General features: G+C 37.5%; 2 protein-coding genes across 4 annotated transcripts; one reads left to right on the top strand and one right to left on the bottom strand.

Moving 5' to 3' along the window:
* Positions 1 to 15,133, top strand: LOC149013844 (uncharacterized). 3 transcript variants are annotated; one of them, XM_089158030.1, is made up of 11 exons: positions 2 to 638; positions 3,741 to 3,827; positions 4,137 to 4,295; positions 5,055 to 5,248; positions 11,470 to 11,558; positions 11,728 to 11,831; positions 11,942 to 12,041; positions 12,653 to 12,728; positions 12,820 to 12,934; positions 13,030 to 13,561; positions 14,503 to 15,133. In XM_089158030.1, the coding sequence occupies exons 1-11, from the start codon at positions 356 to 358 to the stop codon at positions 14,990 to 14,992; spliced, it is 2,229 nt and encodes a 742-aa protein (XP_089014156.1). In that variant the 5' UTR covers positions 2 to 355; the 3' UTR covers positions 14,993 to 15,133. The 3 variants fall into 3 exon arrangements, with proteins under 3 accessions (XP_089014154.1, XP_089014156.1, XP_089014155.1); XM_089158028.1 differs by having other exon boundaries at positions 1 to 638; positions 4,137 to 5,248; XM_089158029.1 differs by having other exon boundaries at positions 495 to 638; positions 3,730 to 3,827; positions 4,137 to 5,248.
* A 1,345-nt stretch (positions 15,134 to 16,478) lies between these two features.
* Positions 16,479 to 18,341, bottom strand: LOC149013843 (large ribosomal subunit protein eL36y-like). Its single transcript, XM_089158766.1, has 5 exons — positions 18,288 to 18,341; positions 18,158 to 18,207; positions 17,555 to 17,665; positions 17,040 to 17,239; positions 16,479 to 16,806 (listed from the first exon to the last, which is right to left on the bottom strand). The coding sequence occupies exons 3-5, from the start codon at positions 17,654 to 17,656 to the stop codon at positions 16,776 to 16,778; spliced, it is 333 nt and encodes a 110-aa protein (XP_089014892.1). The 5' UTR covers positions 17,657 to 17,665; positions 18,158 to 18,207; positions 18,288 to 18,341; the 3' UTR covers positions 16,479 to 16,775.
* Positions 18,342 to 19,273: the final 932 nt, after the last annotated feature.

The raw sequence follows: 19,273 nt of genomic DNA, 5'->3' as shown, positions 1-19,273 counted from the left end.
ATCGTATCGTGTGGAATTGTCGGATTCCGCCCGGTCGCCGGTAACAAAGTTGGTGGGGAATTGGGGATTGAGAAAGCGTTGATGAAAAAGAAAATTGCATTTTTACTTTTGTCTGAACTCTGAACCTCAAAAAGAAAAGATCAAGTGAAACTCGTGTTCATTAATATATATATAAATCTCCTTAGCTCCGCTGTTGAAAGCTTGGAGTTTGGAGTTCTCCATCTCACTCTACATTTCTGTTTTGAAGAATCTCTGCAAATTGAGCTTTTTCATCCATTATCTCTCTCCGTATTTGTTATTCAACATTCGGCTTTCTGTATTTCCAGTCGGTTTCTCCGACTGAGAGGAATCGATTATGGCATCTTTGACTATTGCTTCGTCGCCAAATTCTTTTCAGCTTCGACTAGGGTTTAGGTCCCGGAAATCTTGCTCTACGTTTCCTCGGACGCATTTTCGTACGAATTCAAATCGCCGAGTTCGCCCCCTAGCTATCGCTGGAAGTACGTCCAAGGAGGATGATAAGTCTGAGCGGAGTACTAGTGGAAATCCATGGACAAACTCAGACAAAAAGAATGATGATTTCTCTGGATGGTCTGGTGCAGATTCCGGTGGCTCGCAGCAGAAAGGAAGTTTGGGAGGTGAGCGTAATTCTTCTTTTGATGATTTTTCTTTCCTTTCTTTTTTGGGTGTTTTACTATGGAATAATTTAAAAGCTTTTTCTTGTTCTGTTAACTAAAGGAGGAAACATTTAACAGTAGTTAGGAAAACATTAAGCCGCCAAGGGAAACTTACAGAAGACAGCTAGCTCAAAACTCTAGCATCGATTTGGGAACATGAACTCAACATACTTTGCTCTGTGTAACTGGCCCAGGATCGAGACAAAGTTAGATGTTAATCGTCAATGTTCACTACTGAGTTTGCTGAATGTTTACAATCCTAAGGAGTTGCATTGCCCTGGGTTTCCCTTCTGCTGACTGCTACATGGTTTTTAGATTGTTAGAAGCCCTTTGTCTTGAAGCAGCCTAGAAGCTTTTTAGGTATTCAATTGGTTCTTTCTGTGGGGAGAATTCGCTTTTGCTGCTGTTATGAAGGTTTCTCTTTCACTTTGGAGTTTCCAAAAGGAGGAATCCTTTTGGGAGCTGCTCGATTATATGCTCCACAATTTCCTCCCATATTTATGGTTTGGGAATGATGGTTGCATAAGGTTACTGAGCAATAATAATGATGGTTGCTAAATGCTACAGCATTATGACCAAAAGATAACAACAACCCTATCCAGTTTTACTTCTTCTTTCTTATTATTTAAGTGATTCTTTGTTCACTTAAACAATTGTCATGATAATTTATCCTCTTCACAAACACTCCATGCATAAGTACCAAATAATGGTCCATGCTTCCCAATTCAGTGTGATTCTCTTTCTTCATCTACATAGGAGTGGATGAAAAGGTGGTTCAATTGGTCATTCCTTCATGTGCTTCATTGACATGTGTATGTATAAGAATTTCTAGGCCCAGTGCCTGGGTCTGTCTTCCCAGAGTGTAACCTTAAGCCTTGTGTCAAAACAAATAAAGTAAAAGAATGAAGCTGAGACAATGGATTTGTATGGTCTGCAAGAGTTTTTTTTGGTTTGGCTCTACTGAATTGAAAGGCATGTTAACAGAGTAAAAGTGGACATAAGGTACATTTTATTAATTTTAATATTTCTGGACTATTGGTGGGGAAGAGAGTTGCGGGGTTAGGTGTTGATGGACTTTACTGCAGCAACCCAAAAGAGGGGTCAATTGGATTTGAGTGCTCCTCAAATTTCTTACTTTTTTATTGAACTTCACAAAACAGAATGAATTGATAAAAACAATGCAAACCACAAGGAAGACATGAGACGGTGGTTTGGTATCCAGGGTCTACATCTACTACCAAGTACTACACTTTCGCAATTGGATTTCCACTGATAGCATTTGTTTTCCAACGGTGCCAATGAAACCTTACACATCTTTTTCTGGATTCAGAAGCTCATACTCAAACATGATAATTTCCTAGGACCATATCTGCAACTCAATTCTATCCTGCCACCCTTCACTTGACTTATGCCATCCTACACTTGAACCCAGGCTTCTTTCCCTATGGTTGTTAGCCTCTATTTGATTTAGATTTGTGCTCAACTTAAGGAAAGTGACTTGGCCAACATGCCCAGTGATATACACATTATTTTTAGGACATTTGACCTGAGTAAAAATGATTAACCATCCTAATTTCAAGTTCAATTGTCACTTAAGAAGAGTTGAGGCTAGCACCATATGTCAACTCAGGCTATAGTTTAAGATCGTGACAAGCAGCAAACCAGTAACTGTATGACAAAAAGAAAGAAGAAGAAGCAAGGAGAGATCACACTAGAAGAGCTTGGTATTTAGAATGACCAGTTTGGTGACTCCATTGTTATAGTTATGCAAAATCTATAGTTACCTTGATCCTTAAGTGGCTTCCCTCCCATTCTATCTCGCCTTGTGCTAACTGGCCTGCAAATCTGCTTCACACCCATGACATGGAAAGTGCCTATTTATGCTTGCTAAAACTCGGAATGGAAACTTTCCAAACTGAAAGTGGAAACTATTAACCTACTAACTGGTGACTATAGAATCTTATGAAAAATAGAAGCTGCTTGGCTTTATAATTCTACCTGAATAATTAATATAGGAACTACTAAAATAGAAACCAAACAGGCTTCTAAATCTTCCCAAAATAAAATCTCCATGCAATCTGATCTTGTGCCCCACAAATCTTTTAGGAATATTTCCACTTAGCCAAATATGGGGCTGTAACACTCATACACGTGAGTAGAGTTTTGGCCTCTTTTTGGCCCTTCTACAAGACTGACTAGAAGGGGCAAGCGGGCCTTGGCGCAATGGTCCGTGGACCACAGTTGTAGCCTAAGGTCAAGGCATCAAAACAGCCTCTTAGCAAAAATTGCTAGGGTAAAACTGTGTAAGGAAATTGCACTCTCACTTTGTTTGTGCAAGCCTTTGGCACCGGGTCTGCCAAAAGACCAACTAGACTGATTGGGCTGGCTTGAGATGGACTGGGCCAGTGCTGGTGTATTTGGTCCCAGTTCATGGTCTTCTTCCATCCAGCCTTTGATTCTACATCCCAATCGGTGCAACCTAGGATTCTTAAAAACAGATCCTAAAGTGTAGCAACCCATTAGTTTAGTCTTCATGGTATGATACTGCTAAAGCACAACCAAGATGTAATGCTCACTTCCGAATCACTTGAGCTCTTCAATGTTATCTATCAGATGACATCTTCCAAATAATACTTGCTTGGCTTCTCAACACCTTAACACCTCAAGAGGAGTTGAATGCAAAGACATTTCTTTTCATAGTCCTTTGATTACCATCTGGCACAACATTCACAAGAAGAGCAAGTTTTTTCAACACTTGAAAAGCATGTTGGAATCACTATGTTCTCATTTAAAGTGAAAGAACCAATAATAAAAAATTTAAATGCGAGAGTGCTTACTCAGATAACGCTCTTTGTTTCTTATTATTATTTTATAAGTTACTACAAAGATTTGAACACATGACTTCCAAATTGTCAGGTGTTAAGACTTTGGTTCAGCAAATGCAGGACCTTTACATCCACAAAATATATACAGCATATATCTTTCTCCTTTTTTGTACCTGTACTTCTTTGGGGCCCCAGGTTTTAGTAGACTAATGACACTTTTGTAGTAGTTTACTTTCAGGGATTATTGGAGTAGGCATAGCTGGAGTAATTATTACAGCTGGACTTACCTTTGCATGCATATCTCTAAGCAAAAGGAGCTCTTCTGGTATGTATTCATGTATCCAATTCCTTTTTCTCTTTGCCAATTGCCTTTTTATGTTTACAGTCAACAATTTACTCTTCAAGTGAGTTTTTTGTTCATATATATTACCAACAGAAACTTCTTTAACCATGACTTGGTCTAGAACTTAATTATTTAGAGTTTAACCATAAAATATAAGTGATTAGGGATATCCTTCTCTAGCTCAAGTATGTTTTTAGAAAGAAAAAAAAATTTCTTGTTTCCTTTTCGTAATCAAGATTTTTTTTTCCCTTCCTTTTTGTAATCATTCTTCTGATTACGCTTTTTGCACAGGATTGAAACCACAGATGAAGCCTCTTACAGCACAGCAGGAAGTAGCAGTGGCATCTGGTGAACAGGATGATGGAGTTCAAGTAATCAGAAATGAGGACAACACTGTGGTGCCTGATGAGGGAAGCTTAGACTATGATCATAGTCCTGATACCAATACAGGTATAATAAAGGATTCTTATTCATATCCAGAAGTAGCTGAAGCTACTTCTGAGAGCAGTATTGATGATAATACTAATGTGGGAAGTATTGATGATAATATTAATGTTGGGACTTCTTTAATAGAAAAAGTTGATTCAGCTTCCAGTGGTATTGATGCCACTACAAATGCTTATAGTCAAGAAGATATGCAATTTAGACAACCCGTTGATGAAATATCAAGTCCTTATAGTTCTAATTTGAGTTCACCTGAAATTCCTGAATACAATTTAGTCGATGGGTCTTCTGATACTTTCAACTTTAAAGAGTCAGAAGGTGGCCCAGCTGCTGCTCTGCCAGAATTGGCCTCGGAATCCAGTGTGGTCAACCATGTTAATCCATCTGTTCCAGATATTGATTCAACAAATCTTGGTTCCAACTATCAGGATGGAATTACCGTATTGAGAGAAATAGAAAATTCCAAGGTTACTTTGGATGTTTCTGGTTTTGATCAACATATTCCTGATGAACCTTTAGCTTCGGATAATTTAGTCACTGCAAAATCAGATGATATTCCAGATTCCAAGGTTGAGTCCAAAGATGTAATGGACACTGTAACCCCTCTTTCAAACAAAGAAGATCTTGAACTTGACAAGACACTGCTGGTTCCAAATGAGGGCATTACTTCAACTCTAGAAGGGAATGCTTTAGATGATGCTGAGCCACCTGGAAAAGCCTCTATATCTGTCTTACCTGATGAAAATGCAAATGTACCTAATACAGATGATTATCACGAGATTGAAAGAAACAAAGAGTTGAGTGGATCACCAATACCTGATGGTTCCTTCTCCTCTGCTGGTATACCAGCTCCATCATTAGTTTCTGCAGCTCTACAGATTCCACCTGGCAAGGTTTTGGTTCCTGCAGTTGTTGATCAAGTTCAGGGACAGACATTTGCCGCATTGCAAGTTTTGAAGGTACTGCAATATTCCCATCTTCAATCACTGATCATTTTAGAATTGCCTACTGCATAGGGTTTTCATTGGATAATTAGGTAATGATTCAGTACATTCCTGATTGCTTTTCTACAGCAGGGTTCAGTTTTCAGGCATATCACTGATGACTGTTAGTCTACCTTTGTTTTTCCATTGTATGGTGTAGGCAAACACTTGTGTTTCTATTTTTTATTTATTCTGAAAAAAGCTTTTGAGTTTTGCTAAGGTGTTTCTTTCAATTTTATGAGTACATTTTCCTTACGATGTCATTTCATCATCATGGAAAGGGCTACTTTGCAAATGTAGGAATCTATTTTTTCTTTCTGTTGCTAGTATTCTCCCTTTAATGGGATTCAAATTGCCACACCCTGCATGTATTGTAAGGGACATGAAAAGTCTTTTTACTCTTCTTCTTCTAGTTCTTTCTTTCTTTCTTTCTTCTTCTTCTTCTTCTTTTTTTTTTTCGTGTGTGTGTGTGTGTGTGTGCTGTGTGTGTTTTAGGGAGGGGTCATTCAAGCATTTTCCTTGATCTTTCCTTGCATCCTTCCTTCATCTTATTCCTCCAAGGTTGTTTGATGGAGAAAACCATACATCCTAGAGAAGATTTCAACTTACCTGACGTAAAGATAAAAGTAAAACATTCTATAGTCTGCTAATAAGGTTTGATAAGAAGGGTTAAGAGAACTCTAAGTGCCTCATTTCTACTTTCAAAAACAACAAACTGCAAGATTGGGCAAGAGAATCTGGTCATGGATCTTTATATTGGTAGAGGGGGGGTACATTCACTTCGCATCAGATAATACTTACCTAACCATTCTTGTATGCCTGATGAATATTGTTAGGATTTTAGAACTTGTAATCAGCCTAGGGACTGAAAGAAAATTTAGAAAGAAGAAGAAAAATAAAAGAAAACTGAAGAAGAGATCAAGAAGGGAGAGAGTTTGTATGGATGTGTTGGCTCTCCCTCGGTTCTTTATTAATAATGTAAAATCAAATTTCAGTTTAGGAAAGTTTTCATCAACTGAGTTACAACAAAAAGGAAAATTACATATTGTATAGAATCTCCCGAATCTACTAAAAAAGAAATTATCCTAAGGAGACTACTTGTCAACCAAGCAATAAGAAAAGTAGAAAGTTACCAAAATAGAAACCTAAGCTAAAATATAAAGTAAAATATTAATCCTCCCCCTCAAGTTGGAGTATACATATCAAAGGCTCTAGATTGGGATAACAAGAACATATATTAAATGCTCCATCATCTTAAACACAAGTAACAATAGCAAACACGGATAAACACCATGAGAACTTCACCCAAGAGATGATCAACATCAACTCTAAAGAAGAATCTATAGTTCTTCATGTCAAATGAACCATTCAATAATGAGAACAATCGGTGGCATTGAAGATGAACAAAATCCATGAGTGTAGCAGACATCAAAGGCACTATTCAAATAATGCCAGTGATAAGGAGGAACCTCCATACTAATAAATAAAAATTGTAGCTCCAATGTCCACATATAAGCTGTTGCAAGAAAGCAAGTAGTAGGTAAAGATATGGGTAGGTAAAAGGTAGTATTGGTTGCTGCGGACCAAGTACATAGGTAAAAAAACTGTATGAGTTATTATGGATCAATTAGGTAGGTAAAAGGTAGTATGGGTTACTACAAACTGAGTAGGTAGATAAGGGCCAAGATGAGTTATTGTGGACCAAGTAGATAGGTAAAAGGTAGTATGGGTTACTACAAACCAAGTAGGTGGAGGTGACTGTTGTTGTAGAATACCTTCTTAAGATAAAAATCTTGAATTCTTGAGCAGTTAATGAATAAACCTTCTTCGTTTTTTACCCTGGACAATTATAAACTATTGCTAGCATCTCAAAGTCAGTATTGAGGAATTGTTTGGGTACTTAAAGAAACTATGTTACTTGATAAAACTAGGCACAAGAACTCCTAATTATTACTGATGCCAAACAATTATCCAGAAAATGCAGAATAGTAGTGGCAAGTCAACAGAAGTGCAACATTCAATCAGCAATTACCCTATTTATCAGAAGGGGGGAAAATGACAACTGTAATTGATTCTGATACATGGGACAGCAGTAGCATCGATAGCCATTAGCGTGTACTTCAGAACCCAGTGATGTAAGTTACCAGTAATAGGATAGCATCAACAATGCACACCAACAAAGCAACTTATTATTCACCCAAAAACTTGAACTAGGCTGCAGTATCACCCAAAATAATGATTTGGTAACCAGTAGAAAAACTGAACAAGCGGCAGCAATGGAAACAAGACAACAATAATCTAATGCAATAGAGCAATTCCTTGATGCATCAAAAAACAAACCAAGGCAGCAGGGATACCAGGAATAGTGTGGTAGTCTATTTATCAGAAGAAAGGAAAGCTGAGGTCGATTATGGTAAATAATATGGCAGCAAACTATCTAAGAGGTATCCTTGTTATCAGAAGAGAAAAAACAGCTGCTGCAGTCAATTCAGATAAGTGGGACAGCAGTACCATTCACAAAGAATTTTGAAACACTTGTAGTACCTGAAACTAGTAATAGAAGCAATGGGAAGGCAATATGGCATCCATAGAATTTTTCATAGCAAGAAAATTCAACAAAACAGGAGCAGTAGTATCCAGTATGGCATCAACAAAATTTTCTAGAGCAGGAAAATTCCATAAAATAGAGACAACAGTGGTGTATCTTGCAGCAGAAGTCAATACAGCATCAACTGAATATTCCAGAGCAGGAATTCCATAAAATAAGGGCAGCTGTAGTATATCTCAGCAGAAGGTTGTAACAATTTCAACAAATTGCACAGAAGTTTACCAGGAAAAAAGGCTGTCCGGGGGTCTTCAATCCATCAATAAATAACCCAGAGGTCTTTGATAGAGCAGACATAGCATCAGAATAACTTGCACTATTATTCAGCCAGGGGAAAAAACTTGTGCTGATCCTAGCATCCTCTCAGATCGCAAACTTAGACAAAATTCAAATCCATTCCTCTGGGTCTTTGTAGTATATTAGGTAAGCAAAAGGCATCACCTCATTAATTGCCAAAGAGGGATCTTAATATATGGGTAAAGGCGGTGAAGGGTGGTTACACAACAGGTAAGGGAAAAGGAGAAAAAACTGAGCAGTCAAGAGACTGAAGAAACAGTCCCTAGGTTGATTAAACCTGCTTTGATACCATGTTAGATTTCAGAACCTGTAATCAGCCTAGGGACTGAAAGAAATTTAGAAAGAACAAGACTAAAGAAGAAGAGAAGAAGAAGGGAGAGCTTGTATGGGTGTGTTGGCTCTCCCCTGATAATTTATTTATAATATATAGTCAAATCTTGTTTAAGAAAACTTTCCTAAACTAAGTTACAGCAAAAAGGAAGATTACATATTGTATAGAATCTCCCAAATCTACTAAAAAATAAATTATCCTGGGGAGATAACTTGTCAATCAAGTAATAAGAAAATTAGGAAGTAACCAAAATAGAAACCTAAGCTAAAATCAAAAATGAAATATTAACAAATATATTATCTGAAGCAGACATCATTGAATTCAGTCATAAACAAAATTTGTTTGTACCTTCTTGGTTATTCACAAATAATGGGAACTTGTGTCTAATTTGTAATGTTTTAGTCAATTCTCTTGTCCTTTTCTTGATTGTCATGTGACAAGGAATTCATCCAAAAAGAGAAAAAGAAAAGAAGAAAGCATTTGTAGACATGGTTGAGGGATAAAATCCAGCTATGATAGTGTTGGTGTCCTCTATGGGTGGTAGTTGCATCACATGACCAAGAAAAATCACCCTCACATTTTTTTGCTTGATTTTCCTTTTTTCATCTTCCCATTTATTTTTATATCTAGTATCAAACACGTTAACCATGTTAGATGTATTAAAAGTGAAGATGGTAAAGTACTAGTAAGTGATGAAGACATCAAGAAGAGATGCGGAATCTATTTCTCTAGTCTCCTAAACGAGAATACTTCAGGGATCTGTGATTCAAATGATTACACCGCTCACCAAGGCACCAATCTTCAAACATATTTATGGAGAATTCTTGATGTCCGAAGTAAAAAAGCACTAAGGAGGATGAAAATAGGCAAGATATAAGGTCCTAATGAAATTCCAGTAGAAGTATGGAAGAACTTAGGAACCTATGAGCTAGTTTGGTTGACTAAGTTGTTTAATAAGATTATAAGCACATGAAAAATGCCAAATGAACGGAGGAGAAATATCATGGTTCCAATTTACAAAAATAAAGGAGATATTCAAAGCTGTAATAACTATAAAGGCATTAAACTGATGAGTCATACTATGAAATTATGGGAAAGAATAATTGAAACCTGTTTGAGACACTTAACCACAATTTCGAAGAACCAATTTGGGTTTATGCCAGGAAGATCTACAATGGAGGTATTTACCTAATCAGAAGACTTATGGAAAGGTATAGAGAGTGTAGGAAGGACCATCATATGGTATTTATTAACCTAGAAAAAGCTCATGATAGAGTTCCTAGAGTGGTAATTTGGCAAATACTAGACAAAATAATTGTTGCAAGTAAATATGTGGACATAGTAAAGGATATGTATGATGGTTCAATGACAAGTGTAGGAATAGTGGGGGAACAAAGTCATGAATTTCCAATTATAGTTGGGTTACATCAACGATCAACTTTAAGCCCATTTTCATTTGCACTTGTAATTGATGAATTAACCAAAGACATTCAAGACGAGATTCATTAGTGTATGCTTTTTGCTAATGATATTGTGTTGATAGATGAGACTCAAGTAGGTATTAATACCAAGTTAGAATCATGGAGAGCAACTTTGGAATCAAAATGCTTTAAACTAAGTAGAAAGAAGACAAAATATCTAGTTTGTAACTTTGGTCATGATCAGGTAGATGATGAGGTGGTAAACTTGATGATAAGGAGATTCCTTAGAGTTATTATTTTAGGTACCTTAGTTCAATCATAAATAAAAAGGTGATATAAAGGATGATGCTTCCCAAAGAATTAAAGTAGGGTAGATGAAGTGGAGAGGTGCGTTCGGGGTCTTGTGTGATCGACTTATTCTTTTAAAGCTTAAAGAAAAATTCTATAGGACTGTCTTTCGAATAGCTATGATGTATGGTGCAGAGTGTTGGGCTGTTAAAAAGAATCATGTGGATAAACTTAATGTAGCAGAAGTGAGGATGTTAAGATGGATGAGTAGTAACATTTGGAAGGATAAGACAAGGAATGATCATACTAGAGCTGGTCTGGGAGTAGCTACGAGAAAGTTGTTTGAGGTGGCATGGCCATGTTCAATGGAGGCCTATAAATCCTCTTGTTTGGAGAAGTGATATAATCCAAATTGAAGGAATTAGAAGAGTCAAGGGCATACCTAAGATAACCTTAAGAGAAGTGGTGAGAAAGGATATGCATAGCTTAGGCCTTGTATCTAGCATGACCTCAAACATAACTGATTGGAAGGCAAGAATCCATGTAGCTGACCCCTTTTTGTTGGGACATAGCTTGTTGTTGTAGTAATCGAACACCTTACTTTAAAAAAGTGTGGTTCTTGTAAGACAAATTAAGTAATGTGTCTTAGATGAATGGTGGAAACAGATTGATTTATCTCACTGCTACTTTTTATGAAACAGATCTTTCATTCTTGGTGTTGGGGGTGTTTGGTTAACTAGAATTCGTCATTGGAACAGTCCAGTGTAATGGGAGATTCAGTTGGATACTGTTTCTTGAAGACTGGTTCTTCCCTCTCTCCCCCTTTTCCCCTGTATACATTCTCTCATTTTCCCCCTTTTGGGGCTTTAGAATTATAGTTTATTCATCCAGGGGAGAAGAAAAAAATTTTGGTTACTGTTTCTGTCTGTTGATATTTAGTATGTTTCAATTTGGGCATCAGCTGTGCTTTGATGAATAATGAAACCAGTAGTTGAATGGATACGGCTGAATGTTGTTTAAAATGTAGTGCAAATTAATGGTGCATGTTGGCTCTTATCAGTGGTCCATGTTTATCTGTGTTCTGTTATTCTGTCTACATAGCTAAGGTGCTATTAATTTTGAACTGTTCATACATGCAGAAGAACTTGAATAGGGTCTTTTCAACCGATTTGTTAGCACATTAAGCTTTTCAAGAATTTAATTTAAATGATAGTTAATTTTAAATGTAGCTATATGAGATGTTGCCTTCATTTAGGTTATTGAGGCTGATGCTCAACCTGGTGATCTATGCACTCGCCGTGAGTATGCTCGTTGGTTGGTTTCTGCGAGCAGTATACTTTCAAGGTATGTTTTGCTCTTATTTCCATTGGTCTTGTTAAACTCTTGGAATGAGTAGCTGAATTCTTGTAATAACTGTGAAAATTGTTATGAGAAGGGAGCCACACCATTCATTATGTGCCTTGCCCCAACCAACATATGCTTCTTTAACAAAGCAGTCCTTTCTGTCTCTTAGGAACACAGCTTCGAAAGTGTATCCTGCAATGTACATAGAGAATGTATCTGATCTTGCATTTGATGATATTACACCTGAAGATCCTGATTTTCCAGCCATTCAAGGTGAGAAAATGCAACTTCCTAGTTCTGCATACAGAACCTTATCATAGTTACTTTCTCTGATACATTTCCTGTTGATGTGCATATGAGTTTTTAATACATTGCAATTGCAGGCCTGGCAGAAGCTGGACTTATCTCAAGCAAGCTTTCAACAAGTGATATGCTTTCTTATCTCAATGAAGAACCAACACCCTTCTTCTTCTCTCCTGAAAGGTGAGAATTCTCTCAGGTGGTATGAGTATTTTTTTTCCTCTCATATTAGTTTTTTCTGGCTGCACGGTTTTTTTGTTCCATGATCAAGGAAACTTCCTTGGTAGGTCCAACAGTTGTCTTGTTCTTCTACTTCTTGGTGGTGTGGGGAGTCTGATAAACTTTTTTCCTGGGATGAATGAGTTGGCTTTTCAGACAATCTCCATCTTCTTTTATTTTCCTCTTATGATATATTTAATCTCTTGTGTTTTATAAAGCTGATGGTATTGTTGTTGTACTTTAGTCACTCCTAGCAACTAGGGTTCTTGACAAAAGAAATTCTTTTGGTGTAAAACAAGAACTAAGACCTCAAAGATTTTGTCTTCAGTATTAATAAATATGTGCATTTACATTTTTTGGATGAATGTGCATTAATTTGTAGATTTTTCAGGCACTTTTCAGTCTTTTAGTTTATTTTGCATCTTCATTTGAATCGTGTAGTTGTTTTCGGTATATGCATCCTGTTTTTTATTTCACACTGTGCTCTGTTTGTTAGTTCAATATCATTTATGTCCAATATTAAATCTTATGGTCGTGGCTTTTCTTCTAATTGTTTCCTTACTTTTGCGATGCAGCCCCTTGTCCCGTCAGGATCTTGTGAGTTGGAAGATGGCCCTAGACAAAAAACCGCTACCAGAAGTTGACAGAGAGGTCAATTAAATTTGTTGAATTAGTTTTCTTTTGGAAATTATTTGTGAGACTTCGTGAATGTCTGACAAAATCTGAATAAACTAATTGTCAGATCCTCTATCAGCGTTCTGGCTTTATAGACATTGATAAGATAAATCCAGATGCATGGCCTGCACTTGTAGCTGACATATCTGCTGGAGAACAGGGAATCATGGCACTAGCGTTTGGTATTACCATTGTTTGCCATTGTTGTTGCTTGGATTGTGATATGCTGTATATTCTAGTTGGAAGTGTATTAAAATTCCTCTGTTCTCCCTGACAGGTTACACAAGACTATTTCAGCCGGATAAGCCTGTCACGAAAGCTCAAGCTGCTATTGCTCTTGCCATTGGTGAAGCTGCTGACATTGTCAGTGAGGAGCTCACACGTATTGAAGCGGAGTCAATGGCTGAAACTGCTGTTGCAGCACATAGTGCTTTAGTTGCAGAAGTTGAAAAGGATATCAATGCAACATTTGGAAAGGAACTTGCTATGGAAAAGGAAAAGATAGATGCTGTTGAGAAGTTGGCTGAGGAGGCAAGGCTGGAATTGGAAAGATTAAGAGCAGACAGAGAGAATGAAAATGGTGCTCTAATGAGAGGACGGGCTGCTATTGAGGCAGAAATGGAAGTTCTCTCCCAATTAAGGAATGAGGTGGAGCAGCAGTTGCAGATCCTTATGAGCAACAAGGTAGAGATATCATTTGAAAGAGAAAGGATTGACAAGCTTAGGAAGGAAGCTGAAAGTGAAAATCAAGCAATTGCTCGTCTACAATATGAACTGGAGGTTGAGCGGAAAGCATTGTCCATGGCCAGGTATGAGCAGCTCTCTCCTTCCCTGACTGAGGACCTTTTGTCTCTCCTTAAATAAAATAATGTGCTAAGAAATATCCAATTTGATAATTATATGTATTTTGAGTCAAGCTATTATAGTTGTCTCTCATCCACAGTTTTATAGGAGAGAGATTATATATACAGTCTATGCAGACCTCAGATCTTGGTGCTGAAACTTATATAACCAAGGGTGTAGCGAGCAGTCAATCGAGTCATAGATCTGACTTTTAGATATGTTTCACCTGAAGGATCAGCTAGATCTAAAATTATCGTGTATTTATCTAAGGTGGGGAAAAGAAACAGTGGAACGTAAAAAAATAATTCTCAAGATGTTATTGCATGAACTTTGGTGAGTTCTTTGTTTACTAACCTTTTAGCTTGGGTCTAAGCATATATCTTGCCTTGATCTGAACCTAAGAGACATGGCAAATAATTGAGCAGCTTGACCCCTCTGTGGGTCCTGGAAGCCTGACCTCCAAGCCCAGACTTTATGGATGTCTGAATCAAGAACATTTTCAAAATGGGAAACTTTGCGACTGCTTGCATCTTAAACATTTTTGAAAAGGGGAACATGGGTCACCTACAGTATGAAAGCAGAATTCATGTTTCTAACCAGGCAAGATGGAAATTAGTTTATTCTCCTCTGCAACCTGGAATAACACTGATGCAACATAGGGTAACAAATTGGGGGGAGATGGTGTGGGAAAATGTCTTGGAAACACCCCACCCCCAAAAGAATTATTTATTAAAAAAAAAAAAGAAAAAAACACTTCAGGTGGCATTGAACTCACTGATTGCCTTTAAATAACTCATATTCCCACTTGATAGATAACTAATCTATTGGCCAGTTATTTTTTGGCCAGAGGGAATTAATATTACATAAATTTAAAATTTTCCCTCTTTATTTATTCTTGGTTGTTCAGGGCTTGGGCAGAAGATGAAGCAAAAAGAGCGAGGGAACAAGTGAAAGCTATTGAGGAAGCTAGAGAACGTTGGGAGAGGCATGGCATTAAGGTTGTTGTTGACAGTGACCTCCAAGATGATGCCAACGTTGGTGTTACATGGCTCGAAGCAGGAAAACAGTCTGCACTTGAAACTGTGAGCCGGGCTGAGACTTTGGTAGACAAACTCAAGGCTATGGCTCATGACCTAAAAGGTAATGGCAGAGTTGTTGTTGAGAAGATAACCCAGAAAATAATCTCCTTGATCACCCTTTTGAAGGAGTGGGCTGCTGGAGCTGCCAAACGGACAGGGGAGATTCAACAGGCTGCTGTTTTAAAGATGACTGAATCCACGCAGAAGTTGCAACAGAACACAGCTGAATTTAGTTCTGTCCTTCAGGACGGTGCGAAAAGAATTGCAGGAGAATGCAGAGATGGAGTGGACAAACTCACTCAGAAGTTCAAGACATGAAAAGTTAGTACCCAACCATTTGTATTCCAAACTCCCAATTTTCTGCCCTGGACATTCAGGGACTCAAGAGAGGTTTGTCCGTTTGCTGGATGGAAACCGGAACTGTAATCACAATACCCTGGGAGAATGAATAAAGGGTATCTTTTCTCGGTTCAGTTGATTGAGAACTCGAAGTAGACATGATTATGTACAAGCTTGATCATTGCAGTCTCATTGATTTAAGGTAATGGGTTTCGTTCGGAATAAGCCTTTGACCTTATTTCCAAAATTTCTAAATTATATTACGTTGTTTTTCTTTTTCGATGTCAAATGTACTCACTCACAAGCTTACACTTTCTGGTTATTTTAGTTTAGGTTTAAAGTTGTCTAGAACAATATCAGATTTGCAGCGTATCTACAGTCTGTGGCAGAGTGATCCCTTAACCGATCCCGTGTCTACCAACATAAGAAATCCTGTAATTTCCACGCCTCATAGGTTTTCTGCACTCTGTAAGCTTGACGGTGTATGTTTGTTACTTTCAACTTCTTTGTATGCAATTGGAAAACTCCCCACTTCCAAGTCTTGCACAGATTTGTTTTGCTCTTATAGACCGAGGAACAGATCGCCATCAAAATGCCCCCACAGTAATGAAAGAGCATCTGCCACTGGTCTGCCAGAAACTTCTTTGTTGAATCACCAGGTTCAGGATCATATCCACTAAAATTGTGAATTCCATCCTGAACGCAGAAGCTTATTAATGTAGATCTCTCCATATGACCATTCATCAGATGGGTCCGTAGCCGTCTCACGTTGTTTGACAAATGATTAAGGTTGTCACCAGCAAAATGATTTTCAGCTGATTGCAGTCATTTTCTTCTAACTTTTCTTTACTGGAATAATGACAATGGCGTAAGAAAAAAAGCACCTGCTCCTCTTCACCTGAAGGTGGTATCTTTTCCTGCTCACAGTACATACGAAAAAAATATGCCTTCAACTAATACACGCTTGTTATATCATCCTACGATTGGGTTGGAAAGCTCATCCTATATCATCTCCACGTATCTAACGTTCATAATTGACTGATGGTGTTCACATTCTTTCGCATGGGTTTCTTTAAATTTTAGGCAATATGACAGTTGATAAAAATTAACAAGCTTGACACCAAAGCCAGCATTGTTCATGTACAAAGGAGACAACAACCAAACTCTTGCGGAGGATCCTGAGCATTGACAGATAGAATTGATCTTGGGGGGGGGGGCCCGCGTTTTTGGGGGAAAACCCCGGGGGGGGAGACAGCAAAACCCACCAAAAGAGTCACTTCTGTTACTTCTCTTACCCAAAAGCATGTTCAAGCGTTCTTATTGAGAAGTCGAATTCACAGAAGATTCCCAGACAAGATGTCAATTCAATTCAGTAGAACAAGCACAATACTGCTCAGAAATCCTTTGCATTGTTCAGAATCACCATTTTGGGGTAGGGCCCAAAACTAGTGTTAGATTGGAGGACTCATCATCGTAGTTGGATCTAGCTACCGCCACTGCTAAAAGTAATATATTCCATGATCACTAACATATTTAACAACCCATTTAATAGTCAAATATGCATTCTAATTCTCCAAACAAAACTTCAAATCAAATTTGGAATGCCACTGTTTTCCGTTTCAAGCTAAAACAAAATGACTCAGGTCAAAATTTCGTTTTCCATTACAAATAATTGAACCCATCCTAAGTAAAGATCTCTTCTACCTACTGAATTTTAAAGAGACCAAGTGAGTTGCAAGCACAACTGATGCATACCCCCTCCTCACTTCTTCTTGTCCCCTACTCCAGCCGACCTACATAGACATCCAAACAAAAAACCATTAGACATATGTGGGGGGGGGGGGGGGGGGGGGGAACTGCATGAAAAATAAAATTGAAATTGTGAAACACTAGGTTCACTACTTAATATGTAGCTCATTAAAATGAGCCCTAATTAGTTTGCACTTTGCACCCATCAGACCTGTTGATGCTCATAGGTTATAAAGCATAGGAATGCAATAAGAAATTGGAAACCTATTAATTTTACCTCATCTTGCGGAGAACATTGGACATCTCCTCACGCTTCTTCTTTGCTCTCTTGTGAGTGCCAAGCTTTCTCTTTGCAACTTTCAATGCTCGCTTGTCCTTCCCAACCTTAAGAAGCTCAGTAATCCTCTTTTCATAAGGTGCAAACCCAGCAACTTCCCTTATCAGATTCCTTACAAAGAGGACCCTTTTACTGGTTTTCTGAACATGGGTAATGGAATAGTCAGGTAACATTAATCAAAGCAATCAAATCTAATCAAAGATGACAACATGAACATCTATCTTTCAGTAGAAACTATGCTAATTTTCAAACAACAGTCAAAACAATTTCTACGTGGAAATGACTGACAGACCAGTCGTTGACAATTAATAATAGCATTTCTAGCATTCAGTTACAAGCAAATGTTAGTAAAGCAGGGAGTATTACATTTTGCCAATCCAAATGAATCGCTGAGGGGCGCTATTTTGAAGCAAATAGGTGAAGGGGAAAAAAAATAAGACAATCAAGTCACTTACTCCTTTCCTAGCAGATGGACGGGGAGCTAATTCCTTCGTGGTCACAATATGGCCTTTGTTCAGCCCTACAAAGAGCCCACTCTTCGGCTGCTGTGGAGCCATCACCCGCTCCTGCAAATTCACCATGAAACATCACACAAGTGCACCAAAATAATTACTTTTGATAAAACCTGTAAGATTATCATCGAAAACCAACCACCGAAAAAAATTTTAGCAATGCCTGTAACAGGATTTTAGCGATACCGCAGCTTCAATTTAAATGAAAACCACACGTAGTAAAACAATATTCTGAGCGATTTTTGCCATGAATTCACTAATAAACGTGTCCTAAAAGTGTCCTACATGCATTCTCACTTCCACATAGAATAAAATAAAAAGTGGGATTCCACATCTTAAATGACGAAAATAAACCTAAAAACCTCAAAGCAAAATCAAGGGCGTTCCCACCGTTCAGTTAAGGATACAACAACAAAACGAAAATCGAATAAGGCTTCAACCCATGAATTTTGGCTGGGAATTATATAAAAAAATCCTTCGAAGCATGAAAGAAGCTCAAGACATTCCGAAAAAAAAAATTATGAATCCAACAGGTAAAACCCTTACCGCTCGGTGTGCTCTGGTAAAGATCCTTCCGGGGAAAACCTAGATTGGATCTGCAAAAGAACGAATCAGTTCAAATTCCAAACCTATAGCAAGAGAATCTGTGTAAGGGACTCTTCGATTCAGTTCTCACCTACGAAGGGTATAACAGTAGTGGCTAAGGAAGAAATCTAGGGTTTAGAGAAAATGCAGTATTTATACGATTCACGAATGTGTCGATGAAAAAAAAAACTTGCAATAAGGGTAGTTTGGTCCGTGGGACTGTGGGAGACTGGGACCACTGGGTAGGGTTTCGGTTTAGGTCGGTCGGATTCGGGTTTGGTTAGTCCGACCCAGCTCGGCCCATTGACACCCTACTCCTTCTTGAACCACCAAATGAATTTCTTATTAATTTCTACGAAACTTTTCAGACCATGTGATCATAAATAATTTCATTTCTTAATAACAAATATATTTCAACTTTTTATTTTTTATTTCTTCACATATTTTCAGAATTGCATTTGTTTGTGTCATTTTATAACCTCTGTTTTTATTTAATTTATCTGTTGTATTTTTTAAAATCACTATTTCAACTTTGCCTAAAATTACTAATGTGGCTAGCAGATCTTTTGATTGATTAGTGACTAGTACCTTTGTATTTTTTTAAAAACCCCAAATAATCCTGAGTTTTTGTCATTATTTAGAGATAATTACTTATGCCTCCTTATATATATTAGCTTAATTATTAATCGAATCTTATTATTTATGAAATTACTATTTCCCACTAAAAACTTTGAAAGGTATTTAAAACTTGTTGAAGTTAGGAGTGCAATGTTCATTTTGCTCTTCATTATAATTAAGAAGTCAAAATATGATATTGCATTCATTTATAGAACGAAAAGAAGTATCAGTTCTATCCTTACATTCCAATCATTTTAAATTTCAAGGAGTCAACTATGGATGAGATGATGTAAATGGTAAATAAGCAATAACAAATCTTAACGATATTTTAGGAATTTGAAAAATATAATCATGTAATGTTATCAATTAACTAATAGAGTTTAAGAGGAGGGCATCTAATTGTAACAAGGGTAAGAGTGTCAATTTTCTACCGATACCGTTTTACCATACTGAATCGTA

The sequence above is a fragment of the Hakea prostrata genome, chromosome 6 (genome assembly GCF_041222555.1).
Source record: "Hakea prostrata isolate BN-2017 chromosome 6, UWA_Hpros_2, whole genome shotgun sequence".
In the NCBI taxonomy this organism is placed as follows: domain Eukaryota; kingdom Viridiplantae; phylum Streptophyta; class Magnoliopsida; order Proteales; family Proteaceae; genus Hakea; species Hakea prostrata.
Note: the sequence above shows the minus strand (reverse complement) of the source record. Positions and strands in the feature narration are given on the sequence as shown.

Bases quoted from the DNA above. Each gene is read 5' to 3' on its own strand.
- LOC149013843 (XM_089158766.1), bottom strand. From the start codon at position 17,656: ATGGCTCCACAGCAGCCGAAGAGTGGGCTCTTTGTAGGGCTGAACAAA. The intron at 17,240-17,554 runs GTAAGTGACTTG...ACCCATGTTCAG, and splicing joins GTCCATCTGCTAGGAAAGGA to AAAACCAGTAAAAGGGTCCT. The intron at 16,807-17,039 runs GTAAAATTAATA...ATGTCTATGTAG, and splicing joins AATGTTCTCCGCAAGATGAG to GTCGGCTGGAGTAGGGGACA.
- LOC149013844 (XM_089158028.1), top strand. From the start codon at position 356: ATGGCATCTTTGACTATTGCTTCGTCGCCAAATTCTTTTCAGCTTCGA. The intron at 12,042-12,652 runs GTGAGAATTCTC...TTTGCGATGCAG, and splicing joins TTCTTCTTCTCTCCTGAAAG to CCCCTTGTCCCGTCAGGATC. The intron at 12,935-13,029 runs GTATTACCATTG...TCTCCCTGACAG, and splicing joins AATCATGGCACTAGCGTTTG to GTTACACAAGACTATTTCAG.